The sequence below is a fragment of the Coloeus monedula genome (genome assembly GCF_965178545.1).
Source record: "Coloeus monedula genome assembly, chromosome: 22".
Taxonomy (NCBI): Eukaryota; Metazoa; Chordata; class Aves; order Passeriformes; family Corvidae; genus Coloeus; species Coloeus monedula.
The window spans coordinates 1,465,166-1,485,362 of NC_138802.1; the positions used below are offsets into that span (position 1 = coordinate 1,465,166).

The 20,197-nt window shown below is 58.5% G+C and overlaps 1 protein-coding gene across 1 annotated transcript in view; it reads left to right on the top strand.

Annotated features, from left to right (window-relative positions):
- Window positions 1-7,197: 7,197 nt before the first annotated feature.
- The window catches only part of AGRN (agrin), a gene marked incomplete at its 5' end in the record, with an annotated part of 85,560 nt that continues 72,560 nt past the window's right edge, over window positions 7,198-20,197 (top strand). The window contains 2 exons of the mRNA XM_082295608.1: window positions 7,198-7,392; window positions 13,227-13,488. Coding sequence (XP_082151734.1) covers window positions 7,198-7,392; window positions 13,227-13,488 — 457 coding nt within the window. The remainder of the gene's footprint in view (window positions 7,393-13,226; window positions 13,489-20,197) is intronic.

A 20,197-nucleotide genomic window follows, 5' to 3' on the forward strand; every position in this document is an offset into this window, starting at 1 on the left:
CCGTGCCCCAGACTGGATTAGCAAAGGAGTTTTGGAGGGGAAGGAGTCAGAGAATCATGGAATGGGTTGGGCTGGAAGGGACCTTTAGGGGTCATCCAGTCCCACCCCCCCGCACTGAGGTTTCCCCCGGATTTTTCCCGTCCTCTCCCGCCGCTTTTTGTCGGCTTTGTAAAATTCGGATTCAGCGCTTTACAGTGGATCCAAGAGGCAGATCCAGGGAAAGGAGGGTCCTGGGAAGCCCACTGGGCACCAGCCAGGCAGGATACCCTCATCCCTTCATCCCTTCACCCATCCATCCCTCCATCCCTCCATCCATCCATCCATCCATCCATCCATCCATCCATCCATCCCTCCATCCATCCATCCATCCATCCATCCATCCATCCATCCCTCCATCCATCCATCCATCCATCCCTCCATCCATCCATCCATCCATCCATCCATCCATCCATCCATCCATCCATCCATCCATCCCTGTGTCCATCCATCCATCCATCCATCCATCCATCCATCCATCCATCCATCCATCCATCCATCCATCCATCCCTGTGTCCATCCATCCATCCATCCATCCATCCATCCATCCTTCCATCCCTCCATCCATCCATCCCTCCCTCCATCCCTCTACCCTCTCTAACCTCCCTCTGGCCATTCCTTGCCTTTTCCTGACACTGCTGCATCCCTGCGGAGGGAATTCCTCCCCAAATCCCGCTCATTCCCAGGCCAGCAGGTGCAGAGCACCCTCAGCTCCCATTTTCCTGCTCCCTCTCTCCCTGCACGGCCTGAGCTGAGCCGGGAGTGAGGCTGGCAATGATTCCCGTGCTTTTGCTGCCCTCCCAATGGAATTTCAGCCTCTCTGGGACAGCACCCTCGGCGTTGTCCCCATTTTAACCAGGAAAAAGCAGGAGGAAACTGGCCAGTGCCTGGCCCAGGGGCAGAATCCCGGGAAGAGCAGGCAGGAAGAGGTTAAACCCCACTCCCCGCTCCGTGTGTGTGCGGAATGACGAATGCAGAGCCGAGCTTTGGGCAGGCTGAGATCCCCGGCGATGAAATATTCCCTGGTCATTCCCGGTGTGTGACTCACAAACTGATTTCAGAGAGAGAAGAAATCTTTTCAAAGCTCAGTTTCGATTCTTTTTTCTCTTTTATTCCCCTCCCTTCTCTCTGTTATTTTTTTTTTTTTATGCCCACGCAGCAGCTGCAGGAAGGGTTTTGGATAAAATTCCGCACAAAAGCCTCGATCTCCTGGAGAGCCTGGCCCAATAAATCCTGCTTGGAGTGCGGAATGGGGTTAGGGGAGTGTGAAACCACGGTTTGGGAGGGCTCAGTCCCTCTGTGCCCACCCCTGGGCATTCCAGCCCTGCCGGGAGAGGCTCCAGCAGCTTCCCAGGGGTTGCCAAGCGCCCTCGGAGGGACTGGGAAAACCTTGGCTCCTTCACTCCTCCGAAAAAAAAAAAAAAAAAAAGAGGGAGAAAGGGAAAATCTGGATCCCTGCATGCTCTGAATCTTAATCTTTTCTCTTTCAGGTCGAGTCCTGCTTCCCAGCACGCTCCGTGTCTTCCATCGGGGAGCTCCGGGAAGCTTTGGGGGTCTTTATGGGATCAGCCAGGGCCAGGGATGGCTGTGCCCACTTACCCCACAGCCCTGGGCACCCAGGAACCTCCTGGGATGCCCCCTGCCAGCGCAGGGAATGCCACTGGTGGGAACTGGGACTGCCCTGGGTGCGGCATTTCCCAGATTCCCGTGGTTTTAAAGAGCTGGTGGCAGAAGGAAATCAATGGGATTTGCCCGGAGGAGCTGTGGCTTCATCCCTGGAAGTGTCCAGGGCCAGGCTGGAGCAGCCTGGCACAGTGAGAGGTGTCCCTGGAAGGCAGCGGGTGGGATGGGGTGAGTTTTAAGGTCCCTTCCCACCCAAACCATTCCAGGATTCCCCATTTCCCTGGGACAAGATTCCATGGAGGAGCAGGGCCGGGTTCTCGGCTCCTTGTGATGAATTTGAGCCAAATGTGACATTCCAGCCATCCCGGAGATGGTGACATCCTCCAAGTGTCCTTGGCATGGCGTGGTCAGCTGGGAAATCCAAACCCAAACAGCTGGGAATACACTGGGACAGCCCAGGGAATTCTGGGGTGGGATGGGATCAGGGCTGGGAACGTCCAGTTCCAGCTGGAGAAAATTCCCAGTGCCCTTTACACCGAACGTGGGGTCCCAAATCCTCTGGAATTCAAAGCAGGGAAGGTTTTAGGTGTTCTACTGCAGATATTCTTCCTCTCTGCATCCATGGCCCCCCCATCAAATCCAGGGAATTCTGGGGTGGGATGAGAGCAGCGACTGAAGATGCCCAATTCCAGCTGGAGAAAATTCCCAGCGCCCCTTACACCGAACGCTGGGTCCAAAACCCTCTGGAATTTAAACCAGCAAAGGCTTCGTGTGTTCAATTCCAAATATTTTCAGCCCCACCCCTCTGCATCCATGACTCCCACCCCAAATCCTGCTCCATAACCCTGCCCCAGGGCTCTCCCTCACCCCCTGAGCCTGGAAGAGCCGAATTTCCCCCTTGCTGGGAAGGCAGAAGTGCTGCGGCTGCACTTTCCCTGCCCAGCTAATCCCATTTGTCTTCCTTGCTGCTCCCGAAAACCTTTTAAGGATTCCCAGCACTGCATCCGAGAAATCCATTTGCCGGCTCGAGGCAGCCAGGAGGGGAATTTTGATTTCCCAGTTATTAGTGGATGACAAGGTGAGGGAACCGGGGGAAGATTGATCGCCCGGAGAAGCATTTTCACTCTCCCCAATTAATCCTGGCCTGATTGTAATCAATCCAGGGAGGAATTAGGTGGGAACGCTTCCCTCTGCTGCTGCCTGTCGGGGTGGAGGCGGGGGGGAACGGATGGAGACGTCTTTCTCCTGGAAGTGGCACAGGGAAATCCACTCCGCTGGGATTTCTGGGTGGGAAAAATGGCTATCAGGGGCCAGGAAAGGTTTTTCCTCTCTTCTCCCTGCACCCGGAGCAGATTGAGGCCATCAATCCACATTAGGGAGGCTCCGTGGCCACGGAGAATTCCAGCAGGAGGAATTCCACTGCCCCCCAGGCGTTGTTGAGGATGGGATTTGATCCCGGGGCATCGTTTGCCCTCAAGTCCACGCTGGATTTTCCTTCTGCTTCTTTGCCTTCTCCCCTTTCCATTGTGGTTCACGGAGCCCCGGTGCTTTTGTCCCCAAGCTGGGGTTAAGTTCTGAACCCTGCCGGAGGTTCAGCCCTAAACTCAGCCCTAAAACACCTGCAGGGGTGTGGGGAGCTCTGATCCTCAGGATTTGGGCCCAAAAGTCCCTCAAATCCCTGGGGGACCCCAGCCCTTGATCCCAGCCCAGGCTGGATTGCTCCCACCCTGTCATTACAGCCCAGAACCCGCCGTGGTTTGGGGTTTTCTCCCGGAGTCCCGGCAATTTGGGCACATTCAGCACAATTCCCTGCTTTTCCTGCCTGTGCAGCAAAGCCTGGATCCCAGTGGCTCCCATCTGGCATTCCAGGGGATCAGCCGGGAATTTTTAACCCCGTTTTTACCCCGCTTTTCACCCAATCCAAGGCTGCCAGCCCCATTTGGGGAGGAAAACGCTGAATTCTCAAATCTGCCTCTCCAGGATGTGACAGACCCCGGGGTGTTCCTTGATTTTTTTTTTTTGGGAAAGGCCAAATTTTCCTGTCCCCCAGCGCAGCAGAGGGACAGAGTGACCCCTTTGGATGCTGCAGGGGCCGAGGTGAAGCTGCTGTGGGGTGAAACCCCCGCGAGCGGGGCCTGGCCCAGCCCTCAGCCCCGCTCCAATTAACAGATTTACTAATTTGGGAATCATTACCCGGGCAGACACGGAGCATCCCAGGAGCAGCCGCTCCGGAGGGACATCCAGAGGGTTCCTAACAGGGCACAAAAGGAGCTTGGCAGCAGCAGGAAGAACCAGGAGGGATTAAACTTGAAAGAAGGGGAAAGGGGGGGAAAAAAAAATCACATTAAAACACGTCTGGGAGCTTATGGAGATGGAGCAGGAGGGAAGGGAAGCTCATAGGGAAGGAAATCGGAATGGGGACGCTGGAAATCAGGGATGGGGATGCTGCTGTCACCCCTAGGGCCGGGTTTTGCTCTCTGGGGCTCCGAACCCTGAGGGGTTCCTGCTCTGACCTGTGGGCAGCTCCAGGCCCTCCCTTCCCTTCTCCCCTCTCCATTTAGCCCCCACTCCCTCCAAAAAAACCTTGGAATCCCCACCCCAAAATCAAGCACAACCGTGAGGAAGCAAACCCTGCCTGATTCCTTGCGGATTTTCCCAGGATATTTTGATTTTCCACAGCCAGACCCAGCCGCCTCCAAGCACATTCCCGGAAGTTTTCCTGAGCCCCAGGTTCACCAGGAAGAGCCGGGACAAACCCCAGTGTTTTGTGTATTTTTGGGAGCTGCTGTTTATTTGTTCTGGGCTGTGATTTGCTGAGGAATTCGCCTCGGTTTTCCCACAGAAACATCCCAGGTTGGTTTTATTTTTGCCTGTTCCTCCTTTTATCAGTGTGAGGTCCAGCGGGAATGTGCTGCTCCCTAAAAGGGTGCTCGGGGTGATTTTATTCTTTTCCTGCCTTTTGGAAAATCCTCCTCCTTATGAACCCCATAACCCTCCACGATCAGAGCGAGCTGCTCACGTCTCACCTCCACCAAAAACCACCCCTCGAGGCCCAGTAATTCCACTGCAACCACACCAGATTGGGGCAAAAACATCAAAACAACAACAACAAAAAAAGCTGTGAAATCCATTTCTCTCCTCACAACCCAGCCCTGAAAGCAGATGGAGGGGTGGGGCTAAAAGGAGACAACTCAAAACCACAAAATTGTCCAAATCCAGCAGAAATAATTCCTGCCCTCTCCTCCCCACGAGGTGCTGGAGCAGGGAGTCCCAGCTGGTTCCTTCCACCTCGAGCTGAGCTTGTTCCTGGGATTTCCACTCCAGCAGAGCTCGAGGAATACAATAAAAATTAATAATTAAAACAGCAGGGGAAAAAAGAAAATCAGCTGCCAGGGCAGTGAAATATTTTTAGCTGATTGCTGGAGTTTATAACAACACAAGAAATGGAGTAACGGAGCTCCTCTGCCAGGATTTGTGGGGCCTGGGCTTGGCTTTGGGGGATGGAGGCTTCCCGGTGCCCCCCATCCAAAAATCCAGGCTTTTTGGGGAAGTTTTCTGGTGAGAAAATGGGATCATGTGGATTTTCTTCGGGTCACTTTGTGCTGGAGCTTCTTGGGGTTTTACAGGAGCGGGAAATCTGGCAGGTTTGGAAGTTATTCCCTACTGGGTTTCCTGCACACCTGAGCAGGCTCTGAGCCACTTTTTTTGGGGGGGGAAAAGGATCTCCCTGAAAACGTTTTCGATAGGGCCTGAAGCCACCACTGGTAAGGATTTTATCCCTGAGGTGATCAAACCCTGCCTGCTTCAGATCAGGAGCCTTCCCTCGGCGCTGCGCTGGGGAATTCAGATTTCCGGGGGAGAAATGGAAGTTTTGAGTGGAAAGAATCCTGGGAGGAGCTGTGGGGTTACCAGAAGAGCCCCGAATGACTGTGGGAACGCCGCAGAAAACGTCCAGGGTGCCTTCCCTGCAAACCCCACAGGAACTGGGATATCTCCAGGCAGATTTATGGGATCTCTGGCGCTCCTTTTCAGGGAGCCTTTGGAACACTCAGCAAGGTTCATTTGTTTCTAGAAATGAAATAAACGAGAGGAGGAGAGGGAAAGGGAGCTCGACATCCACAGGGGCAAACAGCACGGAGCGCTCGGGATAATTTAGGGTCGGTTCGGGAATTTCGGGAGGGACGGGATGTGAAGCTTGTTCGTGGCGGGAGGACACGGGGACACGCCATGTGTCACATCCTGTGCTGGCAGGTGCCACCCGGCGTGGTTAAACTTCACCCTGGGATCAGCAGCTCGGCCCGGGTCACACGCGGGGCTTGTTTAGGGCGAGCGAATGGAAACAGCCTCGTAAAGCGCCTCCGGGGCCGGCTGATTTATGGAGGGCACGAACAACATCCCTCCCCCGGTGCCACTTAACTCTTCATTTATATCTGCCCTAATTGCTCGGGACATCTGGGGAAATCGGCCCGCAGCCCCCGAGGGGAGCCGGGGCACGAGGTCGCGGTGCTGCGGGGGACGGACACCCGCAGTCCCTGCGAGAGTCCCAGGCCAGGCTGGACGCGGCTTGGAGCGAGCTGGGGTGGGGAAAGGTGTCCCCGCCCAGGCAGGGGGTGGCATGAGGTGGTTTTTAAGGTCTTTTCCCACCCAAACCACGATTCCACGCGGGGCACAGCCCCGGGCACCGCGGTGACAGCGATGTGGCCCGGGATGGAGCCGTGGGGGTCCCTGCGGAGCAGGACCAACCCTGCCTCAGTTTCCCCGCAGGGAAAACCCGGGAGTACCTTTGGGGGTGGAACTGGGGGTGTCCGGGAGGGAAGCGCCGGGATGCGACCCCTCTTTGAGCATCTGTGGGGTGCGGGATGGAGGGGACGGGGCTGGGGACAGCTGCTGCTCGGGCTGGGGGGTGACAGGGAGGGAAAGGCCGGGGTGCCACCCCTCTTTGAGCATCTCGGGGGTGCGGGATGGAGGGAGGGACAGCCCGGGACAGGGTTGGGGACAGCTGTCGCGCAGGGCTGGGGTGGCGGCGGGGCCGGCTGCGGTCCCTACACCTTTAAAAGTCTCCTCACGTTGCGGCGCTGATTATCCATTAACCGAGGCGAGCTCCTTTCCTGGGGGCGGCGTTCGCACCGAGCGCTGCCAGCAGGGCGGGCGGGCGGCCGTGCTGCCTTCCTCCCTCCCTTCCTCCCTCCCTCCCTCCTCTCCCCCTAACCCCCGCTCCCTCCTTATCAGCAATTCAGATTGCATGCAAATCTGCGCGCTTTCTTCCAGGGCCACGGCAGCGAGCGCCGAGCGCTTCTCGGGGAGCCAGATCCCTCCTCCTCCTCCTCCTCCTCCTGGGATTTTCCTCCTTCTCCCCTCCCCTGCTCTCCCCTCCCCTCGCTGCCTCCCTCCCTCCTCTCTTTCTTTCCTCCTTTTCACCTCCTGGAACAAAAGTGGCCCTTTCGGCTGCGCCAGCGCTGCCTGCGAGCGGGGCCGCTTTGTCTGCGCGCAGCGCCGGGGCACCGGCACCGCCACCGGGCCGCCACCGCCGCCGGGACCATGGGGACACCGCGGGCGGCCGGGGGCCGGGCGCTGCTGGCGCTGCTGGCGCTGGGAATGGCACTGGGATTGGGATTGGCGAGCTGCCCCGAGCGGGAGCTGGAGCGCAGGGAGGAGGAGGCCAACGTGGTGCTCACGGGCACGGTGGAGGAGATCATGAACGTGGACCCGGTGCACCACACCTACTCCTGCAAGGTAAAGCCGCGGGGGGGAACTTTGGCCCCGTGCGGTTTGGGGTGGAATTGGGGGTTTTTTAGGCTGCGGAGCGGCTCCCGCAGCTGCGGCCGGCGGAGGAGGGGGGGGGGGGAATCTCCGGAGGTTGCTTTTTATGGGCATTTCCCTCTTAGGCGAGATGCGGAGCTGCCTCCCAACTTTCCGTGCCCGGCTGCCGGGAAGGTGCTGGGAGCCTCTCCTGCCTCCAGCCGCTGCTCGCTGTTGACTTTAGCAGCATCTCGAGTTCCTGCAGCCCGAGCTATTGTTTAACCACCAACCTGGCCTCGGGCTATGGGGTTTTGTTATCTCCCCCCCGAAGCTACGAGGCGGCGAAGTCCCGAGCAACCTGAAATCCCACCCGCCCGCTTGACAGAAAACGTGCCGGGCGCCTTAACCCTTGCCGGGGCAGGAATCTCGCCTGCAAGGACACGCTCTTCCCTTGCCTTCTCCTCTTCTCCCCATTCCCCTTTTCCTCCAAAAAAAACCCCGCGGTTGGCGCCGAGCAGGGCCGGGGGTGATGCTGTGGTGGCAGAGGGGAAGGCGAACTTTCCCTGGAGCATCCCCCGAGCATCCCCCAGCCCCTGCCCGCCCAGCTGGTGCCCGGTGCCCGCTCCCAGCGCCCCCCGACCCATCTGCACCTCGCGGATGGGATCGCAGCCCCTCCAGGCGAGAGCAGGCACCGTCTGTTTGCAGTGTCTGGCACATCCTGGGTGCTCCGCGCAGAATTAATGAGCTGCTGCCAGCAGCGGGGCACAGATGCATGTGGCCACCTGAGGCCGGCGCGAGGTTGCCACGCTGGTGGCGAGGCAGAAATGCCCGGCTGAGAAAGAAAATCCCTTTTCGCAGACTCGCAGCGAGGTGTCTGCCTGGCAGAAAATCAGCTTGCAGCAGCAGGGCAGGACTCTGGGCCAGGGAAAGCTGGGATGGGGAAAGCTGGGATGAGGAAAGCTGGGACGGGAAAAGCTGGGATGGGAAAAGCTGGGATGGGGAAAGCTGCCTGCTCAGCAGCTCTGCCTTTGCAAGGTGCAATCCAGCCCCATCTGGAGCAGCCGGGATTGGAATGGAGCTGCCCGTGGTGGCTTTGTGAGAAGCACAATTCGTATTCCTGAAATTAGGAAGGGAATCTCTTCCCGGCGTTTCCCTGAGCAGTGCCCAGGAGAGGCTCGTGCTGCTTGCTCTGGAGTTTGGGATTTTTGCTCCTGCCCATTCCTGGTCTCCTCAGAGCACAGAAGGGCCGGGATGTGCTCCTGAGACACCATTCCAGCCCTGGAGTCGTGTAAAAGGGAAAGCAGGAAAGCTTTCTCCCCATCCCATCCCGGCAGTGCTGTGACATTCGGGAATTTCCCCAGGACAGTGGTTCCCTGTCCCTTTCCCTGCCCCTCAGCCCATCCCGTGGCATTTTTAGTGGCGTCTCACGGTGTCTTTGCAGGGAAAAAAGCTTTGGAATGGGATTTGGGGTGTCCCAAGGAGCTGGACGCAGATAAATCTCCCGTCACTGCAGTGACTTGGGGATGTGCAGCTTTGCAGCAGCTCTTGGCTTCTCGCCCTCCTAACATCTCCCAAACTCTTGGAATTGTGTGGATTTGGCTGGATTGGCCACCCCTACCGTTTATTTTGTTGCGGTTTTGGGGTTTTTTTTTTTTACCAAACATCTAAATTCCAGCAGCAATTCGGGATTAAACCTGACCCCCGGCTCCTGCTGTCCTTGCACTGCCCCTGCGGAGCTGGGATAAATCCAGAACCTTGCTGCTGAGGAAATTCCTGCCCCAATCCCCGCTGTCCTGCCCTGGTCGCTGCTCCCCAGACCCCGCCGTTATCTCCTGTCAGGTTCTTCCTTATCAGCAGAGGAAAGGCGAGGGCCCAGCGTGTGCGGGGAGTTCCACACCCAAAATCCCGAGTATTCCCGGAGCTGGGTGGTCCGGGAGGGAGCGGGCACGTGGGGATCTGTGAATTCCTCACTGGGGCATTGTTCTCCCCAGCTCGGCTCCCAACCCTCCCAGCTGAGGGCTTTGATGGGCGCCGATAAACGCGAGGAGTAACGTGAAGTTAAGGTTAGATAAACACCCCGAAATCGCTGCCAGCCGTTCCTGCGCTGCCAGGGGAGCTGGGGAAGGCTGACAGCATTCCCAAAAAGTGGCTGCCGTGCTGTTTTTCCAAGGGATTTGACACTCCTGACTGCAGCTTCTGACTTCTTCCCAAAGCTGCTGCTGCGGCTCCTCTGTGCTGGCATTGTCCCTTCCTGCTCTGACCCCCTGAAGCGCCTTTTTCTGGGCTATCCCGATGTGTAGGAAGGCAGCTGCTATTTATAGGACAAATCCAGGTTCTGTGAGTGCTGTAGGAAGCGTGGAAAAGGATGTGGATCCTGTTCCGGACAATAGAGGCCAGGTTTTGGGGGGTTTTTGTCGGGAGTTGCTGGGTCCTGGGGAAAGGGCAGGGAAAAGGCCCAGAGAGGGACAAAAAAAGGGAGAAGGAAGGGCTGGAAGCGGAGTGGATTCTGGCTTTCCTCTCCCAAAACTGCCAAAATTCAGTGGCGACCCCGAGTGACAGCTCCTCCAGAGGGGACTTTGCTCCAGCTTCTCACCTGGCTTTACAAAGCCAAGCCTGGCATTTCCCGCAGCGTATTCCCGGCGGGAATGTTCCTGCACAGGTGGTCCCCGTCCCCATCATGGGATACACCCCGTGGCACGTTGGAAAATCCTTTCATTTCTGTTTATTTCATTTGTTTTCCTGCCCTTAAAACCCGCCCGTGCAAGGGTCTGCCTGGATAAAGTTGTGGCTGCTCTTCCTCTGCCTCCCCGGCGCTGCAAAACCCCCTCAAAATCCAGCGTTTTCTGCTCTCCCTGGAAAAACAGAGCGCTCCGGGGAAGGGTCCTCCTCCAAACAGGTCCCAGCCCCATTTTTTCCTCCCTCTCCCTTCCTCTTCTCCGCGATCCTCGCTGCCGCCGGTGAGTCAGCGGTGACAAAGTCTTAATTGTGCGGCGCTGATGAATGGGATGCCCGCAGGTAACTGCGGGGCTTTGGTGCCTGCGCATCCATTCATTAGGGAGCAGGGCGGGGAGGAGGCCGCCGGACTCTTGATGTTCTCGGGGAGTGCTGTGGCCTGGCTCGGAGCGCAGCAGCCACGCCAATTAACGCCAATTAACGCCAATTACCATCTGCTGCTGAGCTGGGGGAGAATTCAGCTTTTTTTTCCCCCCCCTCCCAAAAAGAAAAAGCCCAAAACCGAGCTGTGAAAACGCCCCGCGCGCGCCTTTCAGCGCCAGCCTCGGGCTGTGTTTTCTGCCTGCTGGAGGAGGTTTTTCCCCCCTTTTTCCTCCTTTGTCTGGCAGGTTTTTCGCCCTGGTTTGCTGCTCACCTCCTCCGGAGCCTGCCCTGGGGCTGGAGCAGCAGCAGGAGGAGGTGGGGCTGCGGGAAGGTGTCTTGACTTGACTGCGGGGAGAGAGCAGCTCCAGCCCGGGGAGGAGGCTGGAGGAGCAGCTGGGGAGGCAGGAGGGGGTTGTGCGCGCAGGATTGAGCCCTTCACAGCTTTTCCAGGCTCACCTGGGCTGCCACGGCCGCTGGTGGCCTCGGGAGGGGCTGTCCCCTGCCACGGATGTCGCTGTGGGTGCTGCTATCCCTGTGGGATCAGGGAAGATCTCCGAGGCTTCTTCAGGGAGTCGCGGGATGGTTTGGGGCAGGAGGGACCCGCAGGGAGCAGAGTCCAACTTTTATCCCCGCACAGTCCCACCCTGGGCATCCCTGAGCGCTCCTGGGGAAGCTCCAGTGCCCCACCACCCTCCGGGGGAAGAAATGTTCCTGCTTTCCACCCTAAACCTCTCCTGGCACAACTCCAGCCATTCCTTCAGGTCCTGTCGCTGCTCCCAGGGAGCAGAGATCGGAGCCGCCCCTCCTGAGGAAGCTGGAGCCTTTCAAGAGCCTCTCATCCCACCCCCTCCGCGGCTTTGCAGGAGGTGCAAAACCTTCCCTGTCCTTGTCCCTTGGCCCTTGTCCCTTCTCCGCAGCTTGGATTTGGGCTGTGCGGGGAGGGACACATCCCAGGGACGAATTACCCCGTGTGTTTTGGAGCTGTGGGGTGGCTCAGCACCCCCGTTCCTGCTGGAGGGTGAACGGGTGTGGGGAACACGTGGCTGCCCCGAACGGGGCGAGCTCTCCACGCCTGGGAGCAGCCGAGGCATGTGCGGCTGCTGTCACAGCCCTGCTTACACCTGGGCTGCTGGTGCAGCTCAGGTATGCAGGGGAGAAGGGCAGGGTGCAGTTGTTGGGGTCATAATTGGGGTAATTAATTGCCTTTTTGGGATGGCTGCGCTGCCTGGGAGCTCAGACCCCCCCCCCCCCCCCAAGGCTGGGGTTCCGCTCCAAATGTTTCACCAGAGGGAGAAAGTGTGAGGAAAACAGGAGAAATAAAGGCCTAAACTTGGTTCTCAGCCTTGATTTGTGCCTGCAGGGCACAGGCGGTGCTGGATTCGTTCCCTTTTCCTGCTCAGCAGGTGAGGCTGGCGCTGAGCAGGAGGCTCTGGCCCCGTCCTGTGGCTCCTGTGGCCACAGGGAATGTGGGAATGACCCTGTTCCCGTCCTCCCAGTGCTGCCAGGGACGCTGTGCAGGAGCTTGGCTCAGGGTGAACTTTGAAGCCTCTTCGATCAGGGCTGAGAGCTGGGCTGAAATTCTGGAGTCAGGGCTGCAAAAAAAAAAATTCCGGGATTGATGACGGATCACAGGATTTGCATTCCCCAGAGCCCCCAGCGAGGCTTCAACCCCTGATCCGAACTCTGGAGCCTCAGATCTTGCCTGGAGATGCCGAGGGAGGGGATGGGGAGGAATTTGGCAGAAAAGTCTCTGTGTCTGAACAGCCCCTCGGATCCAGGGAGGGGACACCTGAAGGGCCACCGGGGCAGAGGCAGAAAACCGGGAATGGTTCCTTTTCCAGCGGGATTAGATCTGCTCTGGATCTAAATCCCCTCCTGGCCCGTGTCACCACCACCACCCCCAGTGTCCCCCACGGGTGGGGGATGTCTGGCTGCCCAGCCGTGTGGGAATATCCATTCCCTGCCCCTTTTCCCCCTTGGGAATGACACTCTGGAAGCGAGGACGGGTGTCCTGACTTGGAGAGGGGCTCCAGACCCCGTTATCTCAGAGCCACCCGTGTTATCATGGAGCCACCCCCTCCCTGAAGGCCTTGGGTGCTGAGGTGCCCTCAGGTCTGTGGCAGGAGGGACACCTGTGGTGACAGCGACAAAGCCCCAGTGAGCTGTTCCCATTCCAGGGATTCTGTGATTCCCTGCTCGGGGGACCCTGAGCTGTTCCCATTCCAGGGATTCTGTGATTCCCTACCCGGGGGATTTCTGACCGGCCAGGACAGGATGGGGACAGGATGGGGATGTGTCCCCAGTGTCCTGTGTGCCCTCAGAGCCACGTGGCAGCTGCTGCTTCCTCTGTGTGGGGTGGATTTCTGGGTGCAGGGGGACGAGCCAGTCCGGGGACGCTGGGAACACTGGGAGAGGGGACTGGGAAGGGCTCCTGTGGCCAGGATTTATTTCTTAGGCCTGAAGTTTGGATGGATAAAGGGAGAGGGGCTCCCTTGGCTGAATCCTCCATGGTTTGGGACAGGGAGGGGAAAGAGGAGCGCAGAGAGGGGAAAGAGGAGCCCAGGAAGGGGAAGTGGGAGCCCAGGAAGGGGAAGTGGGAGCCCAGGAAGGGGAAGTGGGAGCCCAGGAAGGGGAAGTGGGAGCCCAGGAAGGGGAAATGGGAGCCCAGGAAGGAGAAATGGGAGCCCAGGAAGCCCAACAACCCTGTGACCTCTCTCCCCTTCCCCTTCCAGGTGCGGGTCTGGCGCTACCTGAAGGGCAAAGACATCGTGACCCACGAGATCCTGCTGGACGGGGGCAACAAGGTGGTGATCGGGGGCTTCGGGGACCCGCTGATCTGTGACAACCAGGTGGCCACGGGCGACACGCGCATCTTCTTCGTGAACCCCGCGCCGCAGGCGCTGTGGCCGGCGCACCGCAACGAGCTCATGCTCAACTCCAGCCTGATGCGCATCACCCTGCGCAACCTGGAGGAGGTGGAGCACTGCGTGGAAGGTGAGGCTGTTCCCAGGAGTTTTCCAGGATTTTTCCGGGATTTTTCCCCTGCTCTGCGAGGGGTTGGGTGGTTAAGGGGCGTCCTGCTGGTTTGGGTGTGTTCGGGGTGGGGGTGCTGGCACTGATTTTGGGGTTGGTGGGGGTTTAGGGTCATCCTGCTGTTCTAGCTGTGTGTGTTTAGGATGGGTCGCTCTGGGCTGTGGGTTCTGGAGCAGATTTGGGGGTCAGAGGTTGATGGGCAGGGGATTTAGGGTCATCCTGCAGTTTTATGGTGGTCCCTAATGGGATTTTGGAGCCCCCAAAAGGATTTTGGAGCCCCCAAAGCCTTTGCTGAGTGTGTCCTGAGAGCAGAGGAGTGAACAGGGCCAGGAATGCAGGAATTCTGCTTGGACAACAGAAAAACCCCAGGACTGGCTCCCTCCTCCCCTCGGATCCACGGCAGGGAGGCCATAACCCCTTTTTCCAGCTGGGAATGCTGACGGGGGGAATGACCCCGCTCTGGGTCAGCAGCTCAAGAGAGGCTGCCCTGGATGGGATTTTGGGAGAGGGAAGGAGAATTTTTTGTTATTTATGAAAAAAACTGGGCCTATAAATACAAAACACCCATAAAAATAGGGATCTAAAATTCCGCGCTATCCCGGGGAAGCACCAGTCCTGCTCCTGCCTCACTCCAAGGGAGGAGTGTGAGTGTGAGTGGGGCTTTTGGAGCAAATTTAGGGGAGGTTTCTGCCCTCCCCGCTGGGATTTGGGGGTTTTTGTGCGCCCTGCTGGGAGCTGGGGTGGTGCTGAAGGATGGAGCAGGAGAGGAAATTCCGTGGAGACCTCGGAGCGGCCTCCCAGGAGCTGGAGGATCCCACCAGGAGAGGGGTTCCTCAGCAGGGCAAGGAGCGAAGGGTTCAGGCTGGAACAGGGGGAATTTAGGCTGGATATTGGGGGAGAAACCCTTCCCTGTGAGGTGGGGAAGCCGTGGAAGTCGGTATTCCATGGATTCCCTGTGCCTGGGAGTGTCCCAGGCCAGGCTGGACAGGGCTTGGAGCACCCTGGGATAGAGGGAGGTGTCCCTGCCCGTGGAATGGGATGATCCTTAGGGTCTTTTCCAACCCCAACCATTCCACGCCGTCCCTTCAGGCCCTCAGGAACTGAGCAGGGATCGGGATCCATGGATTTGGTGTGGGATTGGGACAGGTGGCTGGGGCTGGCCCCAGCCCTTCCCTCCCATCCAGCATTTTTTGGGAAGGGTTCTGCTGCTGCTCCTGGGCATGTCTGGACTCTTCCCTCCGAGCTTTAATTCCCAATCCATATTGTATACAAATACACTATGGGATACAAAGGATTTCTCCTTATTCCCTGCCCTGTGCTAGCCACTGATTCTTCCCAACATTTCCTGGGATCATTTCCTGCAGACTTTGTCCCTTCAACTCATCAATTCCCCCTTCCCCAGGATGCTGCTGCCGTGCCAGGGGGGCTGCTGTGGGAATGTGGGAACTGGGAAGGGCTGGAAAAGCACCTGGACACCCCACCTGTGCTGGAGCTGATTTCTCCCAACCGCTGGAATTGTGAGAAATCCCAAAACCGGGGGGCTTTGAGTTGCTCCCACCCCAGGGAGCTCCGGGTGCTGCTCAGGGCAGGTGGGATTTTTATTTTGGCATCCAGCTGACTCGGCAGCCGCTCCACTCTTCCTGGGAAAGCCATTCCTTTGGGTCATATTCCACGGATTTCCCACTCTTCCCGCACCTTGGAAGCCCCGTTCTCTCTGTGTTGAGTCCCCTCCCCCTGAGTCCTCTGCAAATCCCTTCCAGCCCACCCAGCTCCTGGAAATCTGGGAAAAGCCAGGCTTGAGGAGCTGCTCCTGCCACCCTGGTGAGCATTCCCGAGCTCCCAGGCTGGGAATTCAGCTCCAGGACTCGCTTTCCCATCGGCTCCTCCAAGCAGAGCTGCTCTTTGCTGCACTTTGGAGTTTCCAAACAAACCTTGGGAGGGCTTTTCGCAGAAGGAATTGGAGGAATGGAGGCAGCTGAGTGGAAAAACACGGATGTTTGGGAGTTTATCCTCGTGTCCTGTGGCTCCAGCTTGGAAAAATCCGAGACATCTGAGTCTTGTCTGGGAAGGGAGGTCAGCCCAGGGCAACCCCCGGGAGGCAGCGCAGGTTGGAGGGGAGGCAGAGGGGTTCCAGGAGGTTTAGTCGTGGTGGAAAGGCCTGGAGGGGAATTTTTGTGGGGTTCAGGGGCACCGGGAGTGGCTCTGGGGCTGACTGGGGACACGAGGAGCAGTTTTGGGGCTGGTTTGGGACACGAGGAGCAGTTTTGGGGCTGGTTTGGGACATCAGGAGCAGTTTTGGGGCTGGTTTGGGACAGGAGGAGCAGTTCTGGGGCTGGTTTGGGACAGGAGGAGCAGTTCTGGGGCTGGTTTGGGACACGAGGAGCAGTTCTGGGGCTGGTTTGGGACACGAGGAGCAGTTCTGGGGCTGGTTTGGGACACGAGGAGCAGTTCTGGGGCTGGTTTGGGACACGAGGAGCAGTTCTGGGGCTGGTTTGGGACATGAGGAGCAGTTCTGGGGCTGGTTTGGGACATCAGGAGCAGTTTTGGGGCTGACTGGGGACAGGAGGAGCTGTTTTGGGGCTGGTTTGGGACAGGAGGAGCAGTTCTGGGGCTGGTTTGGGACATCAGGAGCAGCTCTGGGGCTGGTTTGGGACACGAGGAGCAGTTCTGGGGCTGGTTTGGGACACGAGGAGCAGTTCTGGGGCTGGTTTGGGACAGGAGGAGCAGTTCTGGGGCTGGTTTGGGACAGGAGGAGCAGTTCTGGGGCTGGTTTGGGACAGGAGGAGCAGTTCTGGGGCTGGTTTGGGACAGGAGGAGCAGTTCTGGGGCTGGTTTGGGACAGGAGGAGCAGTTCTGGGGCTGGTTTGGGACAGGAGGAGCAGTTTTGGGGCTGGTTTGGGACAGGAGGAGCAGTTCTGGGGCTGGTTTGGGACACGAGGAGCAGTTCTGGGGCTGGTTTGGGACACGAGGAGCAGTTCTGGGGCTGGTTTGGGACAGGAGGAGCAGTTCTGGGGCTGGTTTGGGACAGGAGGAGCAGTTCTGGGGCTGGTTTGGGACACGAGGAGCAGTTCTGGGGCTGGTTTGGGACACGAGGAGCAGTTTTGGGGCTGGTTTGGGACAGGAGGAGCAGTTTTGGGGCTGGTTTGGGACAGGAGGAGCAGTTTTGGGGCTGGTTTGGGACATCAGGAGCTGCTCTGGGGCTGGTTTGGGACACGAGGAGCTGCTCTGGGGCTGGTTTGGGACACGAGGAGCAGCTCTGGGGCTGGTTTGGGACACGAGGAGCAGTTTTGGGGCTGATTGGGGACAGAAGGAGCAGTTTTGGGGTGGGTTTGGGACATCAGGAGCAGCTCTGGGACATTCTGAGGACACTGTGGGCGTTTTTGGGGCACTGCTGTGACCACAGTTCAGGAGCCTTTGAAATTCTGCTCCATGAAAAAACTCGGGATGTGCTGCAGGTGCTCCACGGGTGGAAAAAGTCCCTTTCCTTGGAACTGCAGCCATTCCAGAGCCTTTCCCCAATTCCCATCCCTGTGGGAAGAGCTGCCCCTTCCCCGCTGCCTCTTTTCCCACTTTTCTCCTGCTTTTGCCCCTGCACAGTTCCCATTCCAGGCTCCTTCCCGAGGCTCCCAGGAATTCAGAGGGCTCCTCTCTTCCCAGGAATTCGGGAGAGGTGGCTGGGGCTGTGCTCGCTTCCCGTGCTCTGCTCACCCTTTCCACCCCTGCCATTCCATTGAATCCATCCCTGGCATCTCCCTGTGCTCCGGAGCAGGCAGGGAAGGGGTTGATGTGTGGGTTTTTCCCTCCAAAAAGTGGTTTTTCCTTTCCTTCCTCCTCTCCCCGGCTCTGTTTTCCATCAGAGATAACGAGAGCAGCATCAACACCTCCGTCCCAGGAGGGCCATGGAGTTCTCCAGCAGCTGGGAAATGTGGGAAACAGGGAAAAAAAGAGTGGAGAGGGGAAAATCCAGCCCTGGGGGCCCCTTCCTGCCGCCTCCTCTGGGGGCTGGAGCAGGTTTCCTCTCAGGGATGCCATGGAAAACACACTGGGAAGAGCCTGGAGGATGGAGCAGGAGAGGAAATTCCGTGGAGACCTCGGAGCGGCCTCCCAGGAGCTGGAGGATCCCACCAGGAGAGGGGTTCCTCAGCAGGGCAAGGAGCGAAGGGTTCAGGCTGGAACAGGGGGAATTTAGGCTGGATATTGGGGGAGAAACCCTTCCCTGTGAGGTGGGGAAGCCGTGGAAGTCGGTATTCCATGGATTCCCTGTGCCTGGGAGTGTCCCAGGCCAGGCTGGACGGGGACTGGCCACAGTGCTGGTGTCTCAGTGCTGCAGAGGCCACCCAGCCCTGTCCCAGCCCTGTCCTAGCCCTGTCCCCAACCCCAGGGTCCCTCCCCTCCGTCCCTGGCGTGGCAGAAATGTGGAACATCCCCCGGGCCTGTGGCAGGAGCCGGGAAGCTCCATTTGTTTAGTAAATTCCTGAGGAATTTTAATCCCGAGTGGGAGGCTCTGCCACAGCTCCTGGGCCCTGCTCTGGCACATCCCGCTGCCCTTCCCTGCAGGAGAAGCTGCAGGGCCAGTGTCTCCCTGCCCAGGAGCCCTGGGCTGGTCAGTGAGTGCCCAGTAGCCCTGGAATGGCCAGTTTTTATCTGCCCAGGAGCCCTGGACTGGTCAGTCTCTGCCCAGTAGCCCTGGAATGACCAGTTTTATCTGCTCAGGAGCCCTGGACTGACCAGTCCCTGCCCAGTAGCCCTGGACTGACCAATCTCTCTGCCCAGCATCCCTGGACTGGTCAGTCCCTGTCCAGGAGCCCTGGACTGGTCAGTCTCTGCCCAGTAGCCCTGGACTGACCAGTTTCTCCCTGCCCAGCATCCCTGGACTGGTCAGTGTCTGCCCAGTAGCCCTGGAATGACCAGTTTTATCTGCTTAGGAGCCCTGGACTGGTCAATGTTTGCCCAGTAGCCCTGGGCTGACCAGTTTTTATCTGCCCAGGAGCCCTGGACTGGTCAGTGTCTGCCCAGTAGCCCTGGGCTGACCAGTCCCTGTCCAGGAGCCCTGGACTGGTCAGTGTTTGCCCAGGAGCCCTGGAATGACCAGTTTCTCCCTGCCCAGCATCCCTGGACTTGTCAGTGTTTGCCCAGTAGCCCTGGGCTGACCAGTCCCTGCCCAGTATCCCTGGATTTGGGAACCCTTAAAAGTGTGAGGGAGACTCAGCTGCTTCTCCGGCCTTTCCCCCTTTCCCTTCTCCGGCCTTTCCCCCTTTCCCTTCTCCGGCCTTTCCCCCTTTCCCTTCTCCAGCCTTTCCCCCTTTCCCGAGCCCTCTCTCCCTGCCCCTTCCATGTTTGCACAACCTGTCCTGGCACGGCTCCTGCCCTGCCAGCCTGGAATTCCAGCTATGCATCCCTGGAGCGCCCCAGGATCCAGGGCAGCCTCCCTTGGGAAAGGAGCCAGGAGCTCCCAGGCGCTTCCCGGCCTCTTCCAGGGAATTTGGGCAGTGCCAGAACTCGCCGAGGGCTGCGAGTGGAAATTCGGGGGGGTGCCACTGCTGCTTTTTCCAGGGAATTTGGGCAATTTCCAGGGGTGTGAAGGGAAAATTGGGGAGGCAGCACTGGTGCTTTTTCTGGGGAATTTTGGCAATTTCCGGGGGTGTGAAGGGAAAATTAGGGGAGGCACCGGTGGCGCCTTTTCCAGGGAATTTGGGCAATTTTGAGGGAAGTGAGTGGGATATTGTGGACCTCCACTGGAGCCTCTTCCAGGGAATTCAGGGCGATTCCCAGCGATGTGAGGGCAATACTGGGGGAGCACCTGCCTTGCCCAGAGCAGCGTTTTTAGGGGGATTTTCCCCAGAATCCTGGATTTTTGGGCTCTGCTGCTGTGCTGGGAGTGGACAACAGCTGCCCTGTGGTTTTTCCACGGAGCTCTCGCAGCCGTGCCCTCCACGGGCATGGAATTCTTTCCCACTCCATCTCCCGGATGCGTCCCGTGGCGAGGTTTGTTTGGGGTTTTTTATCTCCCGTGGCCCAGCTTTGTTTTGGAGCCGCTCGCTCGGTGCAACATCAAAGGCTGGATTTTCCCACCCACTTCACTCGGGAAGAGCACGGGAAGCTGGGCTGGGTTGGGATGTGGGGAATTGCTTTGGACACCACAGGGATTCTTCCATTTGGAAGCCATCGGGGTGGGGGGGAAAAACCGCCGGGAGCTTTTTTGGGGAGGGGATGCCCGGCGGCAGCAGCAGCATCCCTGCCACATTCCCTTTGAACTCCAACTGCATCCCAAGGCTCCTCCCGCCTCCAGCTGATCCCACCCCGAGCTCCTGCGGCTCGTGAGGAGCCCGGAGCTCAGCGCTGCTGGCCGGGCCCCAGTTCCCAGGCTGAGGCAAGGGACAGCAATCCCAGCTGGAATTGTTTTTCCAGACTGCTCCTTTCCCCTCCCCGGCAGCTCCCGCTCAGGCTCCAGCCCTGCTCACACCCTGCACTTGCACTTTCTTTGCCCCAGGGAACCTTTTCCAGCCTCTGGAAGTGCCCTGGCTCCCTGGAGGCTGCCAGGGATGCCTCGGGAATGTCCCATCCCACAGCTCTGCCTGTGGATTTGGGGTTGGGGCTGCTGTGGGGCTCCCTCTGGATTCCCTCCATCCCAAATTCTCCTTTTCCATGGGGTTTTTGCCCTTCAGGCTGG